The sequence below is a fragment of the Sciurus carolinensis genome, chromosome 1, assembly GCF_902686445.1.
Source record: "Sciurus carolinensis chromosome 1, mSciCar1.2, whole genome shotgun sequence".
Classification (NCBI taxonomy): Eukaryota; Metazoa; Chordata; class Mammalia; order Rodentia; family Sciuridae; genus Sciurus; species Sciurus carolinensis.
In genome coordinates, this window is record NC_062213.1 from 102,954,065 (window position 1) to 102,971,717 (window position 17,653).

Below are 17,653 nucleotides of genomic sequence, written 5' to 3' on the forward strand. Positions count from 1 at the left end.
GAGCATTGGTGTCCAGTTCTATAGAAGTGGCATTGTGCATCTAACCTCAGAAAATTTTACATCTGCAGTTGTCTTCTACCACCCATCTGCCATACTGAAACCAGGCAATGATACATCATTCACAGAGAATATATAGCAAAACATCAGGCTTGGTTTATGGAATTCAGAGTCTGGGTGACAGTACCATCATCACTATCATATAAAAGAAAAATTGAGTTTGTGGAGAATTAAATTTTCTGACATCCAGGATTTTTCAAACTCAATATGACTGGGAATTGTTTGTTCCCTGATGTCCCAAGAGCCTAGAAGAATGAGTAGCAAATAGTAAATGTTCAATAAATAGCTGTTTAGTTGAGTTGAACCTGACTTTACACCTTCATCTCTATTACTTTTTTCTTTCTTTATGTATTCTAAACTTTGGCCATATCAATTTACTTATCAGTCTCTAAACATGCCAAACCCTTATGATGCTATTTATGCTCACTACCTGAAATTATTTCCCCATCATTCCTTGCTCATTGATATTGAACTTATATTTCAAGTTCATATTCAAATGTCACCTCATGACGTCTTCTCTGTTCTCTCATAATTGACTTGCTCCTCTTCAAAGTTCCTTAAAAGTTTGTTCCCACCTTTGTTGGAGCAGCTAGCATCATTAGTCTTCTCTAAGTAGGTCCTTCCTACCATGCAATCTCCTTAAGGGCAAGAACCTGGTTTAACTGTCTTGATCCATTAATACATAACCTGGCCTATAAACAGCAGAATGTTTGGTGAAATAAAAATGTGATTAAATGTAGTCCCATGTGTTTGAAGTCCTTAGACAGTAGAACTGATGTAATCTAAACTTTAGCATAAATGATGTTTTATATATATAAAGTCTTAGCAGAGTGCCTGACACATTTTAGGACCTCAGTAGATGTTAACAACTACTATTAGGGGATAGTTCTTATGAGCTCATATTCATCTCACTATTCAAAGCCAATGACATGGTTATCAATAGAATCATTAGATTATGTTTTATCATAGATATAAATATAATTTTTAAAGCTGGATCATATCTTAGACCGTCAGTTTCTAATATTAAAGATAAGGAAATGGAGAACAAATGAACCAAAGAGACTTGCAAAGTTCCCACTCCTGGTAGCAGAGCCATGGGACTAAATGTGCTTTGTTCACTGCAGTCTCAAATGATTCTTCAAAATTATCTGTTAAGTGTAGATGCACATCAGTTAGCTGACTGTAAAATATGTTAAAAATCTCTAGATAATAACTCTTCATTAAAATCAAGTGTATATAGTTTAGGCGTACACCTCGGTTATATATATGATGACCAAATCAATTTATTGTGCTGGTTTGCTTTGTTAGACTTGGTGGTCTCTAAACTGCACTACTAATCCATCCATTAAACATTAGAGTTGAAAGGGACTTTACAGCACCTCTAATTAAATGTGCATGTGCTGTGCTATAAAGATTAATGAAATTGGGAACCAGAATAGTTATGTGACTCAGCCAAGATCAAACATGTTTAAACCATTTCAGTTGTGGGGATGGTTAAAATAGTTGAGAAGTGTTAGCAGAATTGCCAGCTGCTTTGGCCAGGGTCAAGCCTAGTTTGAGCTCAGGGACATCTGATCATTTAATTAGGAAGCAGAAGGCCCATGTTCTACACTGTTAGCTTTTGATTTCTCTTGATTTCATATTCTTCATCCACAAAATAGACATAAACATATATGTTTTCTACCTCATCAATTAGAAGGATGTATTACATATATAAAATATAAATTCAGAAACTACTTTATCATTGCTATTATTCATGAATGAACTCAACTATTCATGAACTTCATCTTACAGTATCTATTTTGTCAATGAGATAGAAAGTGAGTGGTACTATGAAGTGATTTCAGAATTTTTGAGAGACTAGAACTAGATCTGTTGGTTTGACCTTACAAATCACAGGATGTGACTGGCTCAGTGTAGGTTTCCTGAGTTTCTCCTTTAACTTCTTTGTGAAATATCACCTTATTGTTTGTGTTCCTGTTTTATTGAAACTTCCCATGTTGAAATGATGTTCATAAAAGGCATCTGATAGTCAAGAAATCTTTCTGGGTTATTCAAGTGAGTCCCTAATGCTTCTTTTTTTTCTGAAGATGGGATGCCACAAATTGCCAAAAATAAAAGAACTTGATAGTACAAAGGTGTTTTTTAAAAAAAAATTTAATAAATCTTTAAAAATATATTTAGATGTTGATAGATCTTTATTTTATTCATTTATTCTACCACTAAGTCACAACCCCAGCCCCAATATTTTTATTTTTATATGATGCTGAGGATCGAACCCAGTGCCTCACATGTGCCAGGCAACCATGCTACCACTGAGCTACACCCCCCAGCCCCTTTAAGTCTTTGAGAGATTGTTTTTGAAAGAATGTTGTGATTTTATTATGATAACCAACTATGTGTTTATTATATTCATCACTTAGGTAACTGGATTATACATTTTAATTTAATAACTAAAGTTATTGATCTGCTTAGCCTAATAACTATGATTTAGAAATGTATTCATACAAAGGATTAAACTTTTTTATTATTAATTTTTTATTGGTGCATTATAATTTTACATAATAGTGGGACTCTGATATATTTGTACATGTACCTAGCATAATTTGATCTGTTTCATTCACTATACCTCCTTTTTCATTCTCTTCTCCCTCCCCTGAATCCCTTCATCAACTTTAGTGGTCTTTCTTCTGTTTTCATGTGATCTCTTTCTTCTCTTTTTTTCTATTTAACTTCCATATATGAGAGAAAACATATGACCCTTGACTTTCTGAATCTGGCTTATCTCCCTAGCATGATGTTCGGTAGTTCCATCCATTTTCCTGCAGATGACATCATTTCATTTTTCTTCATGAATGAGTAAAATTCCATTGTGTATATGCGCCACATTTTATTTTATCTATTCATCAGTTGACAAACCCCTCGGTTGGTTTCATAATTTGACTATTGTAAATTCTGCTGCTATAAACATAAGAATTTGTGTATTACTATAGCCCGTTAACTTTATTCTTTTGGATAAATACTGAGGAGTGGTATAGCTGGCTCATTTGGTGGTTCCATCTTTGTCTTTGAAGGAACTTCTATGCTGATCTCAATAGTGGTTGTATTAATTTGCATCCCACCAACAGCATATAAATGTTCCAAAGGATTAAACTTGATGTTTACTAGGCTATTGGTCTTGACCCTGAGGTTATTGTTTTAAGGGTATTGGAGGGCAGAATTTCTCACAGGTAACCTTAACTCCTATAGAAATTTTAAAAGACCTATACATAAAATAATATTAATTGTATTTCCAAATTATGATATCTAAGAGACAACTGGGAATGGAAAACTGCATGGTACATTCAAGTTATTGCAAAAGTGACTGGTGCCTACAATCTGTAACAAAAGCCACTCGGTTCTACTTTGTGAGAGTGAGAATCTAGGAATTCAGAGTATTTCCGGGGGCACAAAGAGCTGCCTCTGAAAATTCTCACCATACTTCCTTTGCTTTCATAGATTTTTTTTTTCAGTTTTGTACTTGTACCCATGGATTCCCTAGTACTGTTCTAATTCCCTCAAATTTCTCTCTTTTTCTGGATTTCTACCGGACAGTTGAGATAATATGTAATGTTGTGGGAAACTGTATGATAGTCATTTGTATTGTTCTCTGATTATTAATGAATGCACCCAGACTCCTGTACTTCTACTGTAAGTGCCTTGAAAGGGAGTCCCTTTGAGGACTTGGTATTTCTCAGAATCCAGCACAGTACTGGGCACATAGTAAGCACTCAATAAACACATAATTAATCAACACTAACTAGGAAAGTTCTCAAGGTCTGGAATTCTGTTTCTAATTATCTGTGTGGTACCTCATCTAGAGCCATATGCTCATAGGTGCTTATTGATTGGTTTGATTGAAACTGTAAACCCTTAGGCATAACCACTCAATTCTTTAATCCCTATGATAATGTGAATCTGTTTCCCTAGTCTTTTTCCTTATTTAACCTGTCTTGCCCAAACAGGTTTAAATTTGGTGGTTCTAATTGAGGTTTCCTGGGTTATCACTTGCATTTCCTATGTTCTTCAAATCATCAGAGAGAGAAAAGATTCTAAAAGTTTTCAGTTCAGTTCTTCTCATTGCACAAAGAGGAAATAGGACCTTTGTGGTTAAGTGACTTATTTAAGGTTATTGTTAATCCTTTAATGTTAAATTTTGAGTCCCCTTTTATTCCAGATGACGTAATGAGTTGAGTCTCTTATTTCCTAATTCTCCAGCCACAGTCCCTATTTCAATCACAGCTTCAATTCAACTACCATTAAATATTTATGATTTGGCACAGCGATTTCTTTTCCTCCCTTCCCCCTTCCTAAACATACCTTAAAGAAATCATCTCTAAAACTTCTGCTGGGCTCTACTTAGGGAGTCTACTACCAACTTTTTCATCATGGTAGAACTCTACGGTGAGGAGATTTTGTAACTTTTTGTTCCCAAAAGTAGGTCAAGGTTATTTTTTTAAAAAACTTGTTTTGAGAAGGTTTATAAAAATTCATAATATTTATGGTAAGTGAGAAGCTCTTGGGATATTACAGAAACAAAATGGGATTTGGAAATCCACTTAGGGAATCTGAATTACTGTGTTTTGATGGGTATATGATGATACAGAGTCAGGCTGAACTGGAGATTTGTCACTCAGCAGCAGCTCTTATCTTAGATAAGTAGCTGTACTTTCATGTGCTTGAAGGAGACCAAAAATAGCTCCTGTTTGGTCCTGAGGCATAAAATTATATGCTTAGACATGTAGAACTTAGTTATGAAACTTCATAGATTCTTTCTTTGGAGAGGGTAATGACTGGACCAGTGATTATGGATAAGCCAAAGTTTTTAGTGAGAAACCTTTTTTTTTTCTAGGAGTATGGTTCAATTCTGCAGCTATCTGAAGGTGTACAGAAGTGATGGATAAGGAATTTGGGAGGTTGGATGGAAGTGACACTTTGTTCTCTGTGGGCACTTTGTTTCCTGTGAACATTGGCAAAGCTGTAAGAAACTTTTGCCAAGGATGTTGCCTAGGTTTGACAGAGAAAAAAGCCAGGGTTAGAAAGAAAGAAAAATAAAGGGCCTGTGGGACGTGTTGCTCACAGGTGTAGACACTCATTCCAGTTAAGTGAGTGTGGCGGCAAGATGTTCGGGCGTTTTGCACCCTCTTTCTTCCAACTTACTAGTTAGGGACTGACATGTGAGAAGCTCTGACCCTTGACAGCCTTGCAAAGTCATTTGTCAATGCTTGCATAAGCATTGCTCAAAAGAAGGCATATGAGTGGCCAACAAGTATATGAAAAAATGTTCAATATCACTAATCATCAGGGAAATGAAAATGGAAATCACAATCCCATATCACCTCACTCCAGCACAAATATCTTTTATCAAAAGACAGTAGGCAGTGCTGGTGAGAATGTGGAGGGAAGGGAATGCTTCAGCACGGTCAGTGGGAGTGTAAATTAGTACCACCCCTGTGGGAAACGGCGAAAAGTAAACTTAAAACTGAACTGTCACATGATCTGGCAATTCAACTACTGGCTATATGTATCTAAAGGAAATGAAATTAGCGTGTCAAAGAACACTCTCATGTTCATTGCAGTTCTATTTCTAATAGCCAAGACATGGGAACAACTGACATTCATCAACTGATGAGTAGATAAAGAAAATGTGGTACATATATGCAATGGAATACTATTCAGTCATGAAAAGAATGAAATTCTGTCATTTGTGTCAACATGCATGAAACTGGAGATCATTATGTTATGTGAAATAAACCAGACACAGAAAGACAAGTGCCATATGCCCTCACTCAGAGGTCACATCTAAAAAAAGTCAATCCTATAAGAGTTGAGAGTAGAATGTGGTTACCAGAGCCTGGAGAGAGTAGGAGAAGGAAGGGTTGGGGAGGGTGGATCTATGGGTACTAAGTTACATTTAGATAGGAGCAAGAAGTTTTGGTGCACTATTACACAGTAGGATTAATGTACTGCACATTTCTTATTCCATAAATAAGAATTTTGAGTTTTCACCATAAAGAAATGTTAAGTATTTGAGAAGACAAATAGGGCTAACCTGATTTAAACATTACACAACCTATGCAGGCATTGACCCACCATAATACCCCATTGAAATGTACAGTTTTTGTGTTTTTGTGGAACAGTCAAAAATAAATGTAATTTTAAAAAGAAAACGAAATAACCTAGCAAAAGTGATAAATGTTTAAGAAGATAGAAATGCTAAAGGACCTGATTTGATCATTATACATTGTATGCATATATCATACTATCAACACTATCCCAGAATTTGTACTGTTACTAGATCAATTTTAAAAAGTTAAAAAAAAAGTCATTTGTCAGAGTTTTATGCTTTTTTTTTTAATCCAAACTTCACTCATAAATGTTTACTTATAGGGAGAATGATCAATATTGAGGGTGTATTATAGAAACAGGTTCTTAGGCTTGGTTTTCAGTATCATTTGACCTAATAAGATTGAATTACCTGCTGGGGATGTAGCTCAGCTTGCCTTGCGTGCACAAGACCCTGGTTTTAATCCCCAGTGACACACACACACACACACACACACACACACACACACACACGATTGAATTAGCTAATTTCAATTTGGAAAATCTTAGGACTTAGAATTCTTGGCATCAGGTTCCTAAAAGAAAAATTTAAAAATTCCTGAGGAGTCTTCTCTAGTAAATCTGACTTCAGCCTTCTCCATCCTTCTGCCTCCCTGTCCCTCCACCCCACTTCTCTTCATGAGTTCAGAAGACACAGGACAGGACCATCTGGCCCAGCATGCCAGCTTTTTATTTGGTTTCTCTGAATCCCACCTTCCTGTTTGGATCAACCCTCCCCTCACCCATACTTCAGAAACCAATCAAGGTGTCTCCTGAACTCATTTATTCCTTTTGTTTCAACTGCCTTCTCGAGTAACTTTTTCCATATGCTTATATCCTTGCCTCACAACAGAGATTTTTTTCCCATCAAAAATGGCCTGATTGGACTCCTAGGAAAAACCATTTACTCAAATATGTGACAAAGTGCTTCTAAAGATCCCAAACAACTTTTCATTACTTTTGATGACCAGGGCATATATGAGTGGAGGAAAAATTGCTGTTTCATAGCAACTGACTGATGGGCAGGGATGCTGAGTGGTGGGGGATGAAAGCGCATACCGTTCGTAGCCTTGAATCTTTGCTACCTCAAGTGAAATCGTCTAATCTAGGTCTGGAGATTCAGCCTGTGATTGTTGTTTTCCTTTAATTTGGCATTTATTTCATCACCCCAGTTTGGCCTCATTCCCTTCAACATGGTGACATTAGTACTCCTTATATTGCCTGTTGTGGACCAATTTTTTCAGCTGTTGCTAAAACTTACTAAAATGCCAGATGTCATGTTGGAAACGTGAAACCTGAAAGAAGGTCATAAATCACAAAAACAAACCATAAAAAAAATAATAAAATAGCCTGAGTGTTGTGCTCTGGAGCTCCCAGCTTCAAGTCTCCTTTTGTTCACCCCTCTCCACAGCGTCCCCCAGCCCCCATCTTTCAGGACCAGGGGTGGGGGCAGCTCAGCAGTTTCTCACCTAAGGCTTGATTGTTTATTTTGCAGATTCTGAGCAGAGCACTGGTTCAGACTCAGAGGTACTCACTGAGCGAACCTCCTGCTCCTTCAGTGCTCACGCTGACCTGGCCTCGGGTGCTGCAGGCCCTGTGCCTGCCGCCATGTCCTCCATGGAAGAGATCCAGGTGGAGCTGCAATGCGCTGACCTTTGGAAGAGGTTCCATGACATTGGGACTGAAATGATCATCACCAAAGCAGGGAGGTAAGGACGAGTTTCTTTGGAAGGAGAGCTCAATCTGCAGACTCCACAGTCACAGGAACCCTTACGTTTCCCCTCCACATATTTGTGGTAGTGTCAGTGAAGAAAGAGCAACTTGCAACCACTTTCCTACTTTGGGACAATTGGTATTGTGGTCCTGTTTTGTTTACTGTGATTTGCTATTCTCCTCCAAGTACCCAAATCAAAATTACTTCTACTCCCCAAACATTTTCCACCTGCAATGTATATCAGCAAATTCTGGAGGCCCATGGTACCTTAATGGCCAAAGGACGGATTGCCAAATCCAGTGTTTACTCTCACATCCAAAATTTGCAAGAAGTTTGCTCCCCAAACAACACCTTAACATCTTAAAGAGAGTTAAAACAATCAGATGCTTTTGTGAGGATTGTGAGAATTTGTTTGGTGTATTGTCTGAGCCCAGCTAGTTGATCCATTGCACTTTGTTGTTGGCTTAAGATTATAAAACTTAAATGGTGATCTGTGAAATCTCTTGCAAAACTGTTTACCTAGAATGATACAGTCTAAAACAAAGTTTCTCTTGAAATAGATACTTTTAGTTGAACTACTCATTTATTGACATCTTTCAGTGCTCCACTGTTAGGTATCTGTTTTGTGCTGGATACTCAACATATATTATGTCCTTTAAACACCACAGAAATCCCATGTGGTAGGACATAATCATTCCATACATGTACAAGGATGCAAAGACTGGAAGAGGTTAATTCACTTGACTAAGGCACAGGGAGAGTAAGAGAGAACTTCAGAAGTTACATAAATTGGTGTGGCTCCAAAACAATGGTGTTACCGACTTACTGCTCTGAATTATTAAGAAATGGTTCTGGCTTTTGTCCCTTGGATTTAGAATCAAAATGATTTAGATAAAATTAAAATTAGAATAAGTTTTTGAGGGTATGGAAATAGTAATTTGAAATAAAGCAAAACAAATTATGCTACTTTTATATTTTTGGAGCCAGTCTACATGGATTCACATGTCCTTGGAACAAAAAAAAGACCAATCTCACAGCTGGAAGCTATTTTCATGAGCATGGTCATGTAAAATGGAGGACTACTTTGGGCCTAGTTTATTCACTTGCATTTAGGGAAACCTCCCAAAACAATAAACATCACTAAAACCCAAGGTTAGAATGAACCTGAAACCTTGTTCATTTTTTCTCTCTTCTGGAGCACTGTTAGGTATCACTTGTTTAAGTTCTAGTAATGAACAAAACCACCAAAGGGTTTCTTAGGTGGAGCAACTTTGAAGAATTACTCTCAATGCTCTCTTTCTTGTTGCCAGGGTTTTAGTGTTCTCCCTTTTCATAATTTGTGGTGTTAAGGCTTGGGAGAACACAAAGTGATCCAAGGAAGAACTTTTTAGTTAAAAGTTTAAGTGTTTTGATTTTTGGCAGGAAGGTTAGTTTAGAGAAAGGTGAGGTAAATTATTGTAACTTTTTTTCCTTTTTGGTCTATAAGGTTTCCTAGTTGTTAGTTTGATTTTTCATTTGCTGAGGGGTCTGCATTTTCTAGTCACTCTTGTCCTGAGCTCACTCCCTCATCCCTGCACTTCAGTTGATTCAGTTCATTTGAGCACCTATTTGACAACTCTTTTGTAATTGGTTTCATGTTTTCTTCTGTACTTTTGTTTTTACAAATTTACTGCAATCCTAAATATACCCACATATTCCCTAGCATAGACACAGTTTGTTCTTAACTCATATTGATATCTTTTTTTTATTTCATATTTTTATCTGGTGGAGTATTGGGAATTGATCCTGAGGGCACTTTACCACTGAACTACATCCCAAGTCAATTTGTTTTTTTTTTTTTTTTTGTTTGTTTGTTTGAAACAGGGTTTCCCTAAGTTTCCCAGGCTAACCTCGAACTCATGAACCTCCTGCCTTAGCCTCCCCAGTAGCTGGGATTACAGGTGTGCACCACTGTGCCTGTAATTTGTTTAGTTTCAGAAGCTGCATTCTTTGTTTCTGTACTGGATTGCCTCAGCTAGTGCTGCACATAACTCTCATTTCAGATTATTCTGGGATAACTCAGAAACATACAAAAAAGGCTTTCTCTTCTGTGGATTTTCTTCATCCTTCCTCATCCCCCTGGTCGATTTCTTTCTTCTCACTTCATTTTCCTTCCTATGTAGTATCCTTTTTAATTTTAATTACAACTTCCATTTCTTTAGTTATTTTAGTTATATATGATTCTTTGTCCTTTTTACCACTCAGATCTTCATCACCACCTATTTCTCATACCCAAATGAATCCTGTTGATTTAGAGCTACTGCAGTCTATAGAACCCTCCATTGTTGAATATACCAATGCAATTCCTGTAGTCAGCACCATGGACAGAGGAGGTTGTAGAGATTATTGGGTTGAGAAGACAAAGTGACTGACCTATATTTAGCCATAAAATTAAAACCAAACACAATTCATTTGTGAAATATGAAAGATTAATATTCTCCAGATTATTCTGACTCCACTTGATATTTTGTGCTAAATACCAAAAGGAAAAGCAATGCTTGTAATGTTGTTAAGGGAATTCAACTTTAGTCATGGAATTTTAAACAGTGAGGCACCTTAGAGATGATCTCATCCCTTTGCTTTGTTTTATAGGTGATGGGGCTAGAGACTTATTCAAAGTCACACAGCTCATTCATTTAAAAACTTGGGTACTGGGAAGAGATGGGTAGCTTCTCCACCTCAAGGTGGAGAGGTGGAGAACTGTTCCAGATAAAGCAGGTATTAAACTTAAACTTAAAGACATTAAACCCCTTTTTTGAAGTCATCAAGACAAAAGCAAGGTCATTTTCTTTCAATATACTATGACCTCTGTGGGTGACTGGGAGGAATCTCATTTTCTCACCTCAGGTAGTAGGTGAGAGAACTTTGTCTCCATCCCTGGCAAGATGCTGTCCAATCATTCACACATGCAGGGTGAACACTGAACTGTATTTAAATGTATTAAGCAAAATTTCTCAAATTTGGATCAAACTGTCTAGTCTACAGTGAATGTTAGATTTAGTCATTAAGAGTAGCCAGCTATCACATTTCATTAGCCCACCACAAATCTAAAATATAAGACTTTCTAATTAAACTCATGAGTGTAGGGGAAGAAAAATCTAAAATGAAATACCAATAGATGCTTCTGAAAAGTAAAAGTGGAAAAGAAGGAATGGTTATATGTTATATTTTGCAACTATTTAAGAATTAGCCATCATCCCTATTGAAAGTATATCTCTTTTGTATCCCTCAAATACTGATATCATTAACTTACTGACAGAGGACATTTGCTTTTGAGTTGTGTTTTTCCTGGATAAGTAATAAATATGTGACTTGTCCAGAGAGCCTGTCCTGTGATCGACCATTTGGAAGATGGCTGTCTGAGGTCAGGGTATGGTCTATGGCCGTGAAATGGAGCAAAGCCAATTAGGCCATATGTGGATCAAGCTTGTGACCTTGACCTCATTAGCACTGTGCTCTGCCCAGCTCAACTAACTAGCCCCAGATGGTTAAGCTTAATGTGGCATTTTGTGTACAAGTACCCTAGAGCACATTCAGGGTAATCCAAATTTTTGAACTGAGCACTTTTTTATGTCTGACTTGATGCAAAAGAGCTTGGTGTTTTTCTTCTTTCTTATGGATAAAGAATGGTGAACTTTATTCTATACTTGTTGAAACTTAATACCTCTTTTGGTCTGCTCATTCTCCTCCCCTCCTCAATTATGAGAGAGGTTGTAAAGTGCCATATCCTGACCTCACTGGCTTTCACAAGTTTAACAAGCCATTGTGGTAGAAACAAGGTAGTGCCCAGAGGCCACTAGAATTCATTTGGTATTTGCTCCTTATTCCACAGGGTCCTTCCTCTGACACACACGTTGACAGCCTGAGAACTTGCAGAAATGTTTCTACAGTTTTATGCCCTGAAAGGAACTTTGGTGGACTTTTTCTGAGGGATTGATAGCACCTTCACTTTTTCTTATTTTTTGAGATTAATTTTAGAATGATAATTTAAAAATAAACTTAGTCTGTCAAAAATGTTTTATAATCACCTGCAATAAACTGTCAAAAGTCCTCTGGATAATAAGAAGTATATAAATTATTGTGTATATCTTTTGAAGATTACAGCTAATAGGAAATGTTGTGTGGATACACACATATATACCCTCTCACAAAACACACACACTACATTAAAGATTAATTAAAAGTATAAAGCAGGGTATGGTAGACTGCCTTGAGTAAATGAATGAATCATCAAATAAGTCAATCAATTTAAGTTAAGATGCTGTTTCAGCAGTATACATCTCCACCATTTTTTATAGTATCATTTCCAGAGTGAAAGATAAATTAGCCAAGAATTATTAAGAATTAGAGGATGTTAGACATTTACTCCTCCCCCTCTGCAGAGCTAATTGCCTTGTTCCTCTTCACAGGAGAATGTTTCCTGCCATGAGAGTGAAAATCACTGGCCTGGATCCACACCAGCAGTACTACATAGCAATGGACATTGTACCTGTGGACAATAAAAGATACAGGTAGGAATGATGGGGGAATTGTGGACATTGCCAGCATCCCAAGACAGTTCTCTAAACTCATTAGGTGAAATATTTTAAAAATGCAGGAAACAAAGATAGAGGTATATGCCAATGGCCCATGGCAGAGTACCAGGCAGGAACTGGAACTATAGGTAGGAAATAAGAAACAGGGCTCAGTAATAGTTTGGTCATGAATACTTTCTGTGTCTCTGGACAGAACAGAAATTTATAGTGTCTCTCAGAGTAGCAAAAAATTAAATCTGTCTTAAGCCAGAATGAATTTAGTTAACATCGAAGTTGATTAACATCTCAAATAATTTGATTTGTGAAATGCTAAATGAGTTGTGTTGAATTATTTTGGAGAATGGAAGGAGATATGGGCCAGAGCAGTATATTCAATCATACATCTAATATATGGAGAATTGGGTAAGACCTCAAGAAGAACATCTAGTTAGTGAGAATTATTGTCCTTAATATGGGTATGGATTTGCTAAATAGTGTTCTCTCAATGCCACTAAAATGCATCATCATCTCCATGACTCTTGGATGACTTATATGCAGTTCTTATTAGAAAGAATGCTGGCAAGCTTCTTTAAGATTTTAGAATGCTGGGCATGGTGGTGCATGCCTGTAATACCAGCTACTCAGGAGACTGAAGCAGGAGGGTCACAAGTTACAGGCCAGCCTCAAAAATTTAGTGAGATCCTGTTTCAAAATAAAAAAAATACATAAAGGACTGGGGATGTACTTCTGTGGTAAAGCACCCTTGAGTTCAATCCCCAGAAAAATCCTAGTCAAATCAGTAAATAATGACTTATTTTTAAATATCTGAAGTTGGAAAACTTAGCCTCAAACTTATGAGTTTGAAGGCCAGGATAGGGGGAGAGAATGGTCAAAAGACATAAGGTCTGGATTGCAGAATGTAAAAGAGAGGATGCTTCTGGTCTGTTTTAATGGATCTTGGAGGTTATAATCTGGACAGAGTGCCTCTATATGCCAAGGTCCACATCCCAGAAGGTCCTTTAGAACTGTGAAGCAAAGAAGTGCCAGATCCATGGAGGTGGCTCTTCAGTACTACTGGGAAGCCAAAGGGGTCTAGAAAACTGATCTCCTTTATGGCCAACAACATCTCGTGCACAGTGATGTTTATGGGAAAATAATGTGGAAGATGATGAATCTCAAAATGAGGCTCATGATAGAATACTCACTGGAATGTGTGGTGCATTTGTAAGAATGGTTGCACAGAGGCCCTCCAGTCTCCTAGAAACATTCAGAATTCAGGCTCTTAGCAAGGAAATGGTTAAGGAGGGAGAGACTTAGAGGGTCTGTACACATGGCTGTCTTTTATAGAACAATATGGAAGATGTTTTTAATAAGGAACAAAATCCCGAACAAGTGGCCAAGGGATTATATGGTTTGCATTTGAAAGGTGAAAGGTTGCAGTAAAATACCTCTTCCTTAGCTAGACACACAAACTCGGGATGCCTGTGAGCACACAGGGGTGCGTGGCAAGGAGAGGAAGAAGAAAGGAAAAGGGCTGTGAGAATGTTTTCCCCTCCAGAGTTGTAGCTTTGATCATTAACCACAACACTTCCCAACCCTCCTCCACTCTGTCCCATTGTCCATTTCCATGTCGGTTCCATTTCCCCTGGTTATCTGCCTTTCTCTTTTTCTCATTTATATTCTTTATATCATTCCTATTACTTCTCCTTTCTTGTCATCTCTTTGTCTTCATTCCCTGTATGTACTTGTTTCCGGGGTCTATCCCTCTCTGCATCTGTCTCTGAATTCTCCTCTCTCCCTCTCTATCTCAGATATGTGTATCACAGCTCCAAGTGGATGGTGGCTGGCAATGCTGATTCCCCTGTGCCTCCAAGGGTTTATATACACCCCGATTCTCTAGCTTCTGGAGACACCTGGATGAGACAGGTGGTCAGTTTCGACAAACTCAAGCTGACTAACAATGAATTGGATGATCAAGGACATGTGAGTTAAAGAACTGTATCTTCCTCTGCCTCCCTTTTCCCCTTTCTGCTCTAGAACTGATTAGCTCCAGGCTTTATCAAATAGATAAAATAAGAATCTCTATGCTACTTTAAAACAATTTAAGCAAGTAAACATAAACTTTTTTTTATCCAGTTATGTTTCATTTATTACAAATTTAACATTTAGCAAACATCTGCTATGCATCAGCTTGTGTTTATCAGACAAAGTCCTTTTGCTCCAGGGACTTAACGGTTCAGTCAGGGAAGCAAGACAGAAACACAAGACAAATTAAACAATGGCAAAAAAAAAAAAAAAAAAATCACACCATTCAGTAGAGTAACTCATGAGACCATAAACTAAGGGAAACAAGTGAATGACACTTTTGGCTGATTTGTTAAGAAATTTGTGAATTTATAAGAGAGCACCAAGTCTTAAGGTTTTGCAGATATAAATGGAGTGACTGATGTTATTAATTTATCTCTGGCAATGAATCACATACTGAATTTTCACTCATTGCAAGAATCCATACCGGGTGCTATGGAAATATTGAAGAAAAACCATGGCTCCTATTTTCAAGGAAATGATGGTGCTCTGAAGGAGTAAAAACACACACCATTCACACTCGTATGACATAAAAGAATGTCCATAAATTCAGTAATGAGTGCAAATAGTAGCATATAGAATTTATGCTATTTATGAACCCAGGCTGAAAATGTGAAACTGGGGAGAATAATCTGTCACACGGCAGAGGTTCTGAGCCATTTTAGTGAACTGTTGTGCTTTGGTACTAGAACAGTCATTTTAGCATTTTTCCAATCGAAGCAAACATATTACATCTACCATCCATGGTAGGGATGCTCTGCTGTACGTTGCTACACAATGCTCTCTGATAACTTAGTCCTTTCTGTGGTAGGTGCGTACATTGATTTCCAGTTTCTGTACATCCTACTCCCATTTGTATCCTTTCTATAATGCTTCTATCTTGGGTTTATTTTGCATGAGAACTTGAAGGTATAGGGACCATGAAGCCAAACCTAGCATAATGTGTCCTTTTCTCATTTCAGATCATTCTGCACTCCATGCACAAATACCAGCCTCGAGTCCATGTCATTCGCAAGGACTTCAGCAGTGACCTTTCGCCCACCAAGCCTGTCCCTGTGGGGGATGGGGTGAAAACATTCAACTTCCCTGAGACAGTGTTCACCACAGTCACAGCCTATCAGAACCAGCAGGTAGGAGGCTTCCCTTGAGTGTCTCTTGCTGTATTTGATTTTAAAGGAGCTTCTTTTTTTTTTATGAGTAAAGTTAAACTTTACAGTATTTTTTCCCTATATACAAAGAATTACAGTACAAGTTTATGGGGACTCCTAGCACAGGGCTCCTCTCTTTTTCACTAGGAGTTCACTTCCAGCTGACAATCTATGGGGAATGGGGGAAACAGAGATGGACCTTGACTGAACCCCCTGCCCCCTCTTCTTAAAAATATAAAGATCCATCTCTTGTCAGCTTGTTTCTTTGCCAAGACATAGAAAGCTACTCCTCCATGAGCTTATAGGAATCTCTTCTTGCTTTTGGTAAGAAATGCTTAGCTCTTTTCCATGGCACTAAAAAGACAGAATGAGAAACACTGGACTTGCAATGCACAAAGGGCCCTGGTGGTGACAATATAGCAATATCTGGAGGTAGCAGACATGTCTACATTTAGATCAGAGATACTGTTCTTGATTAAGAGGACGAAACTTCTTGAGTTATCCTTATGTCTCTCTGTACTTGTACCTGTGCCCATGACCTCTACCACATCCTGTCAAGTGATCCTCATCATTTAGAATTCCTTTGCAATAGTAAGGTTGAATTCATGCCTTTCCTCTTATCTGAAGTTTTCTGTGTATCCCTCCTCCAGGCTACATCAGCCATTGAGTCCATCAAACTATTTAAGACTCACTACTTCCATTTACACTTTCAGATTAAATTTACCTCCATGTCACCAGCCATATCTGAAGATCTGTTAAGTTTTTATGTCTTCAATATACTCATTCATCCTGTGAATATTTATTGAGGTATTACTATATTTCATTCTTAATGAAGAAATAAAGCTGGTGAATGGAGCTGATTGAAATGATTCTTTTCCTTAAGAAGAATTTTTAGTTGAGTGAAAGACACATAAATACATAATGATAATACCATGGAATAATTTAATGACAAATATGTGGAGGGGTATTTCTTGGTTTGGAGAATAAGGAACTTTTCTTGGAATTGTGACACTCTTTCTGAAATTGACACACACTTAGGAACTAGCCAAGCTAATGAAGGAGATGTATGGATGGGGAAGGAGCAGGGGAAGCCACGTCTGGAATTACCAAGGGCGTTATAAACATTGTTGTTCTTTTGAAGAGTGTGGCTGGATGGATTTAAAAGTGGTCTCACTTTATGATGTTCTTTAAAAGTTGCATGTGAAACCCACTTTCATAAATCACATTTAATCTTTTGGCATATTGTCTAATTAAAAGGATCCTGCAGTGAATCCTTTTCTGAAACACAGAGATTTTTGTTTATCTTGCTTTTGAATCAGCATATTTTTATTTGGTGTCTGCTTGAAGCAACACTGACTTATAATCAATACCATTTGTACTGAATACTCTGTTTTGAGCTCAAAGCAAGTGAGGAAAACATTTATTTACTAGTGATTTACTAAATACTATGTGCTAGGCAGGTGAAGGTGAGTTATGTGGTCTTTGACTCAGATAGAAAGGAAATTTCTGTCTTATTTGGTTTATGTGGACAATATTTCTTAGATTTCTTTACCCTCAGAGGAATTTGATATATGATAACTCCTTAGTTCAGTAAATGTTAAATACTATATGAATGTCATACTTTCTCAGAAACTGTAAGGTGTTTTCAACTTCAGATGTTCCTTGTAGATCTAAAGTAGAAGAGTTTTAGTTTGTTTTGTTTATGATTTATAAATTATTAAACACACTCTCAAACACTTTAGATAGAATTTCAGAGGCCATGGAGAGGCCATACAGAAAACTTTAATTATTAAGATTTTTCAAGCTCTGATACAAGACATAGCAGCAATATAGACATGGCTTTTGGAACATTGGGAACCTTAGGATTAACCCTGGCTCAGAAGAGGGGCACTAAGAGTCTAACTTTGAATAATGGATTGGATTTTCCAGGGTAACTCCAGCTACTATTTTTA

At 37.4% G+C, this 17,653-nt stretch overlaps 1 protein-coding gene across 1 annotated transcript in view; it reads left to right on the top strand.

The window, feature by feature from the left end:
• Positions 1 to 17,653, top strand: part of Tbx15 (T-box transcription factor 15) — a 109,105-nt gene that overhangs the window by 51,261 nt on the left and 40,191 nt on the right. Inside the window, exons 2-5 of the mRNA XM_047560269.1 lie at positions 7,697 to 7,910; positions 12,364 to 12,465; positions 14,280 to 14,451; positions 15,516 to 15,683. Of these exons, the coding sequence (XP_047416225.1) occupies positions 7,697 to 7,910; positions 12,364 to 12,465; positions 14,280 to 14,451; positions 15,516 to 15,683 (656 nt within the window). The remainder of the gene's footprint in view (positions 1 to 7,696; positions 7,911 to 12,363; positions 12,466 to 14,279; positions 14,452 to 15,515; positions 15,684 to 17,653) is intronic.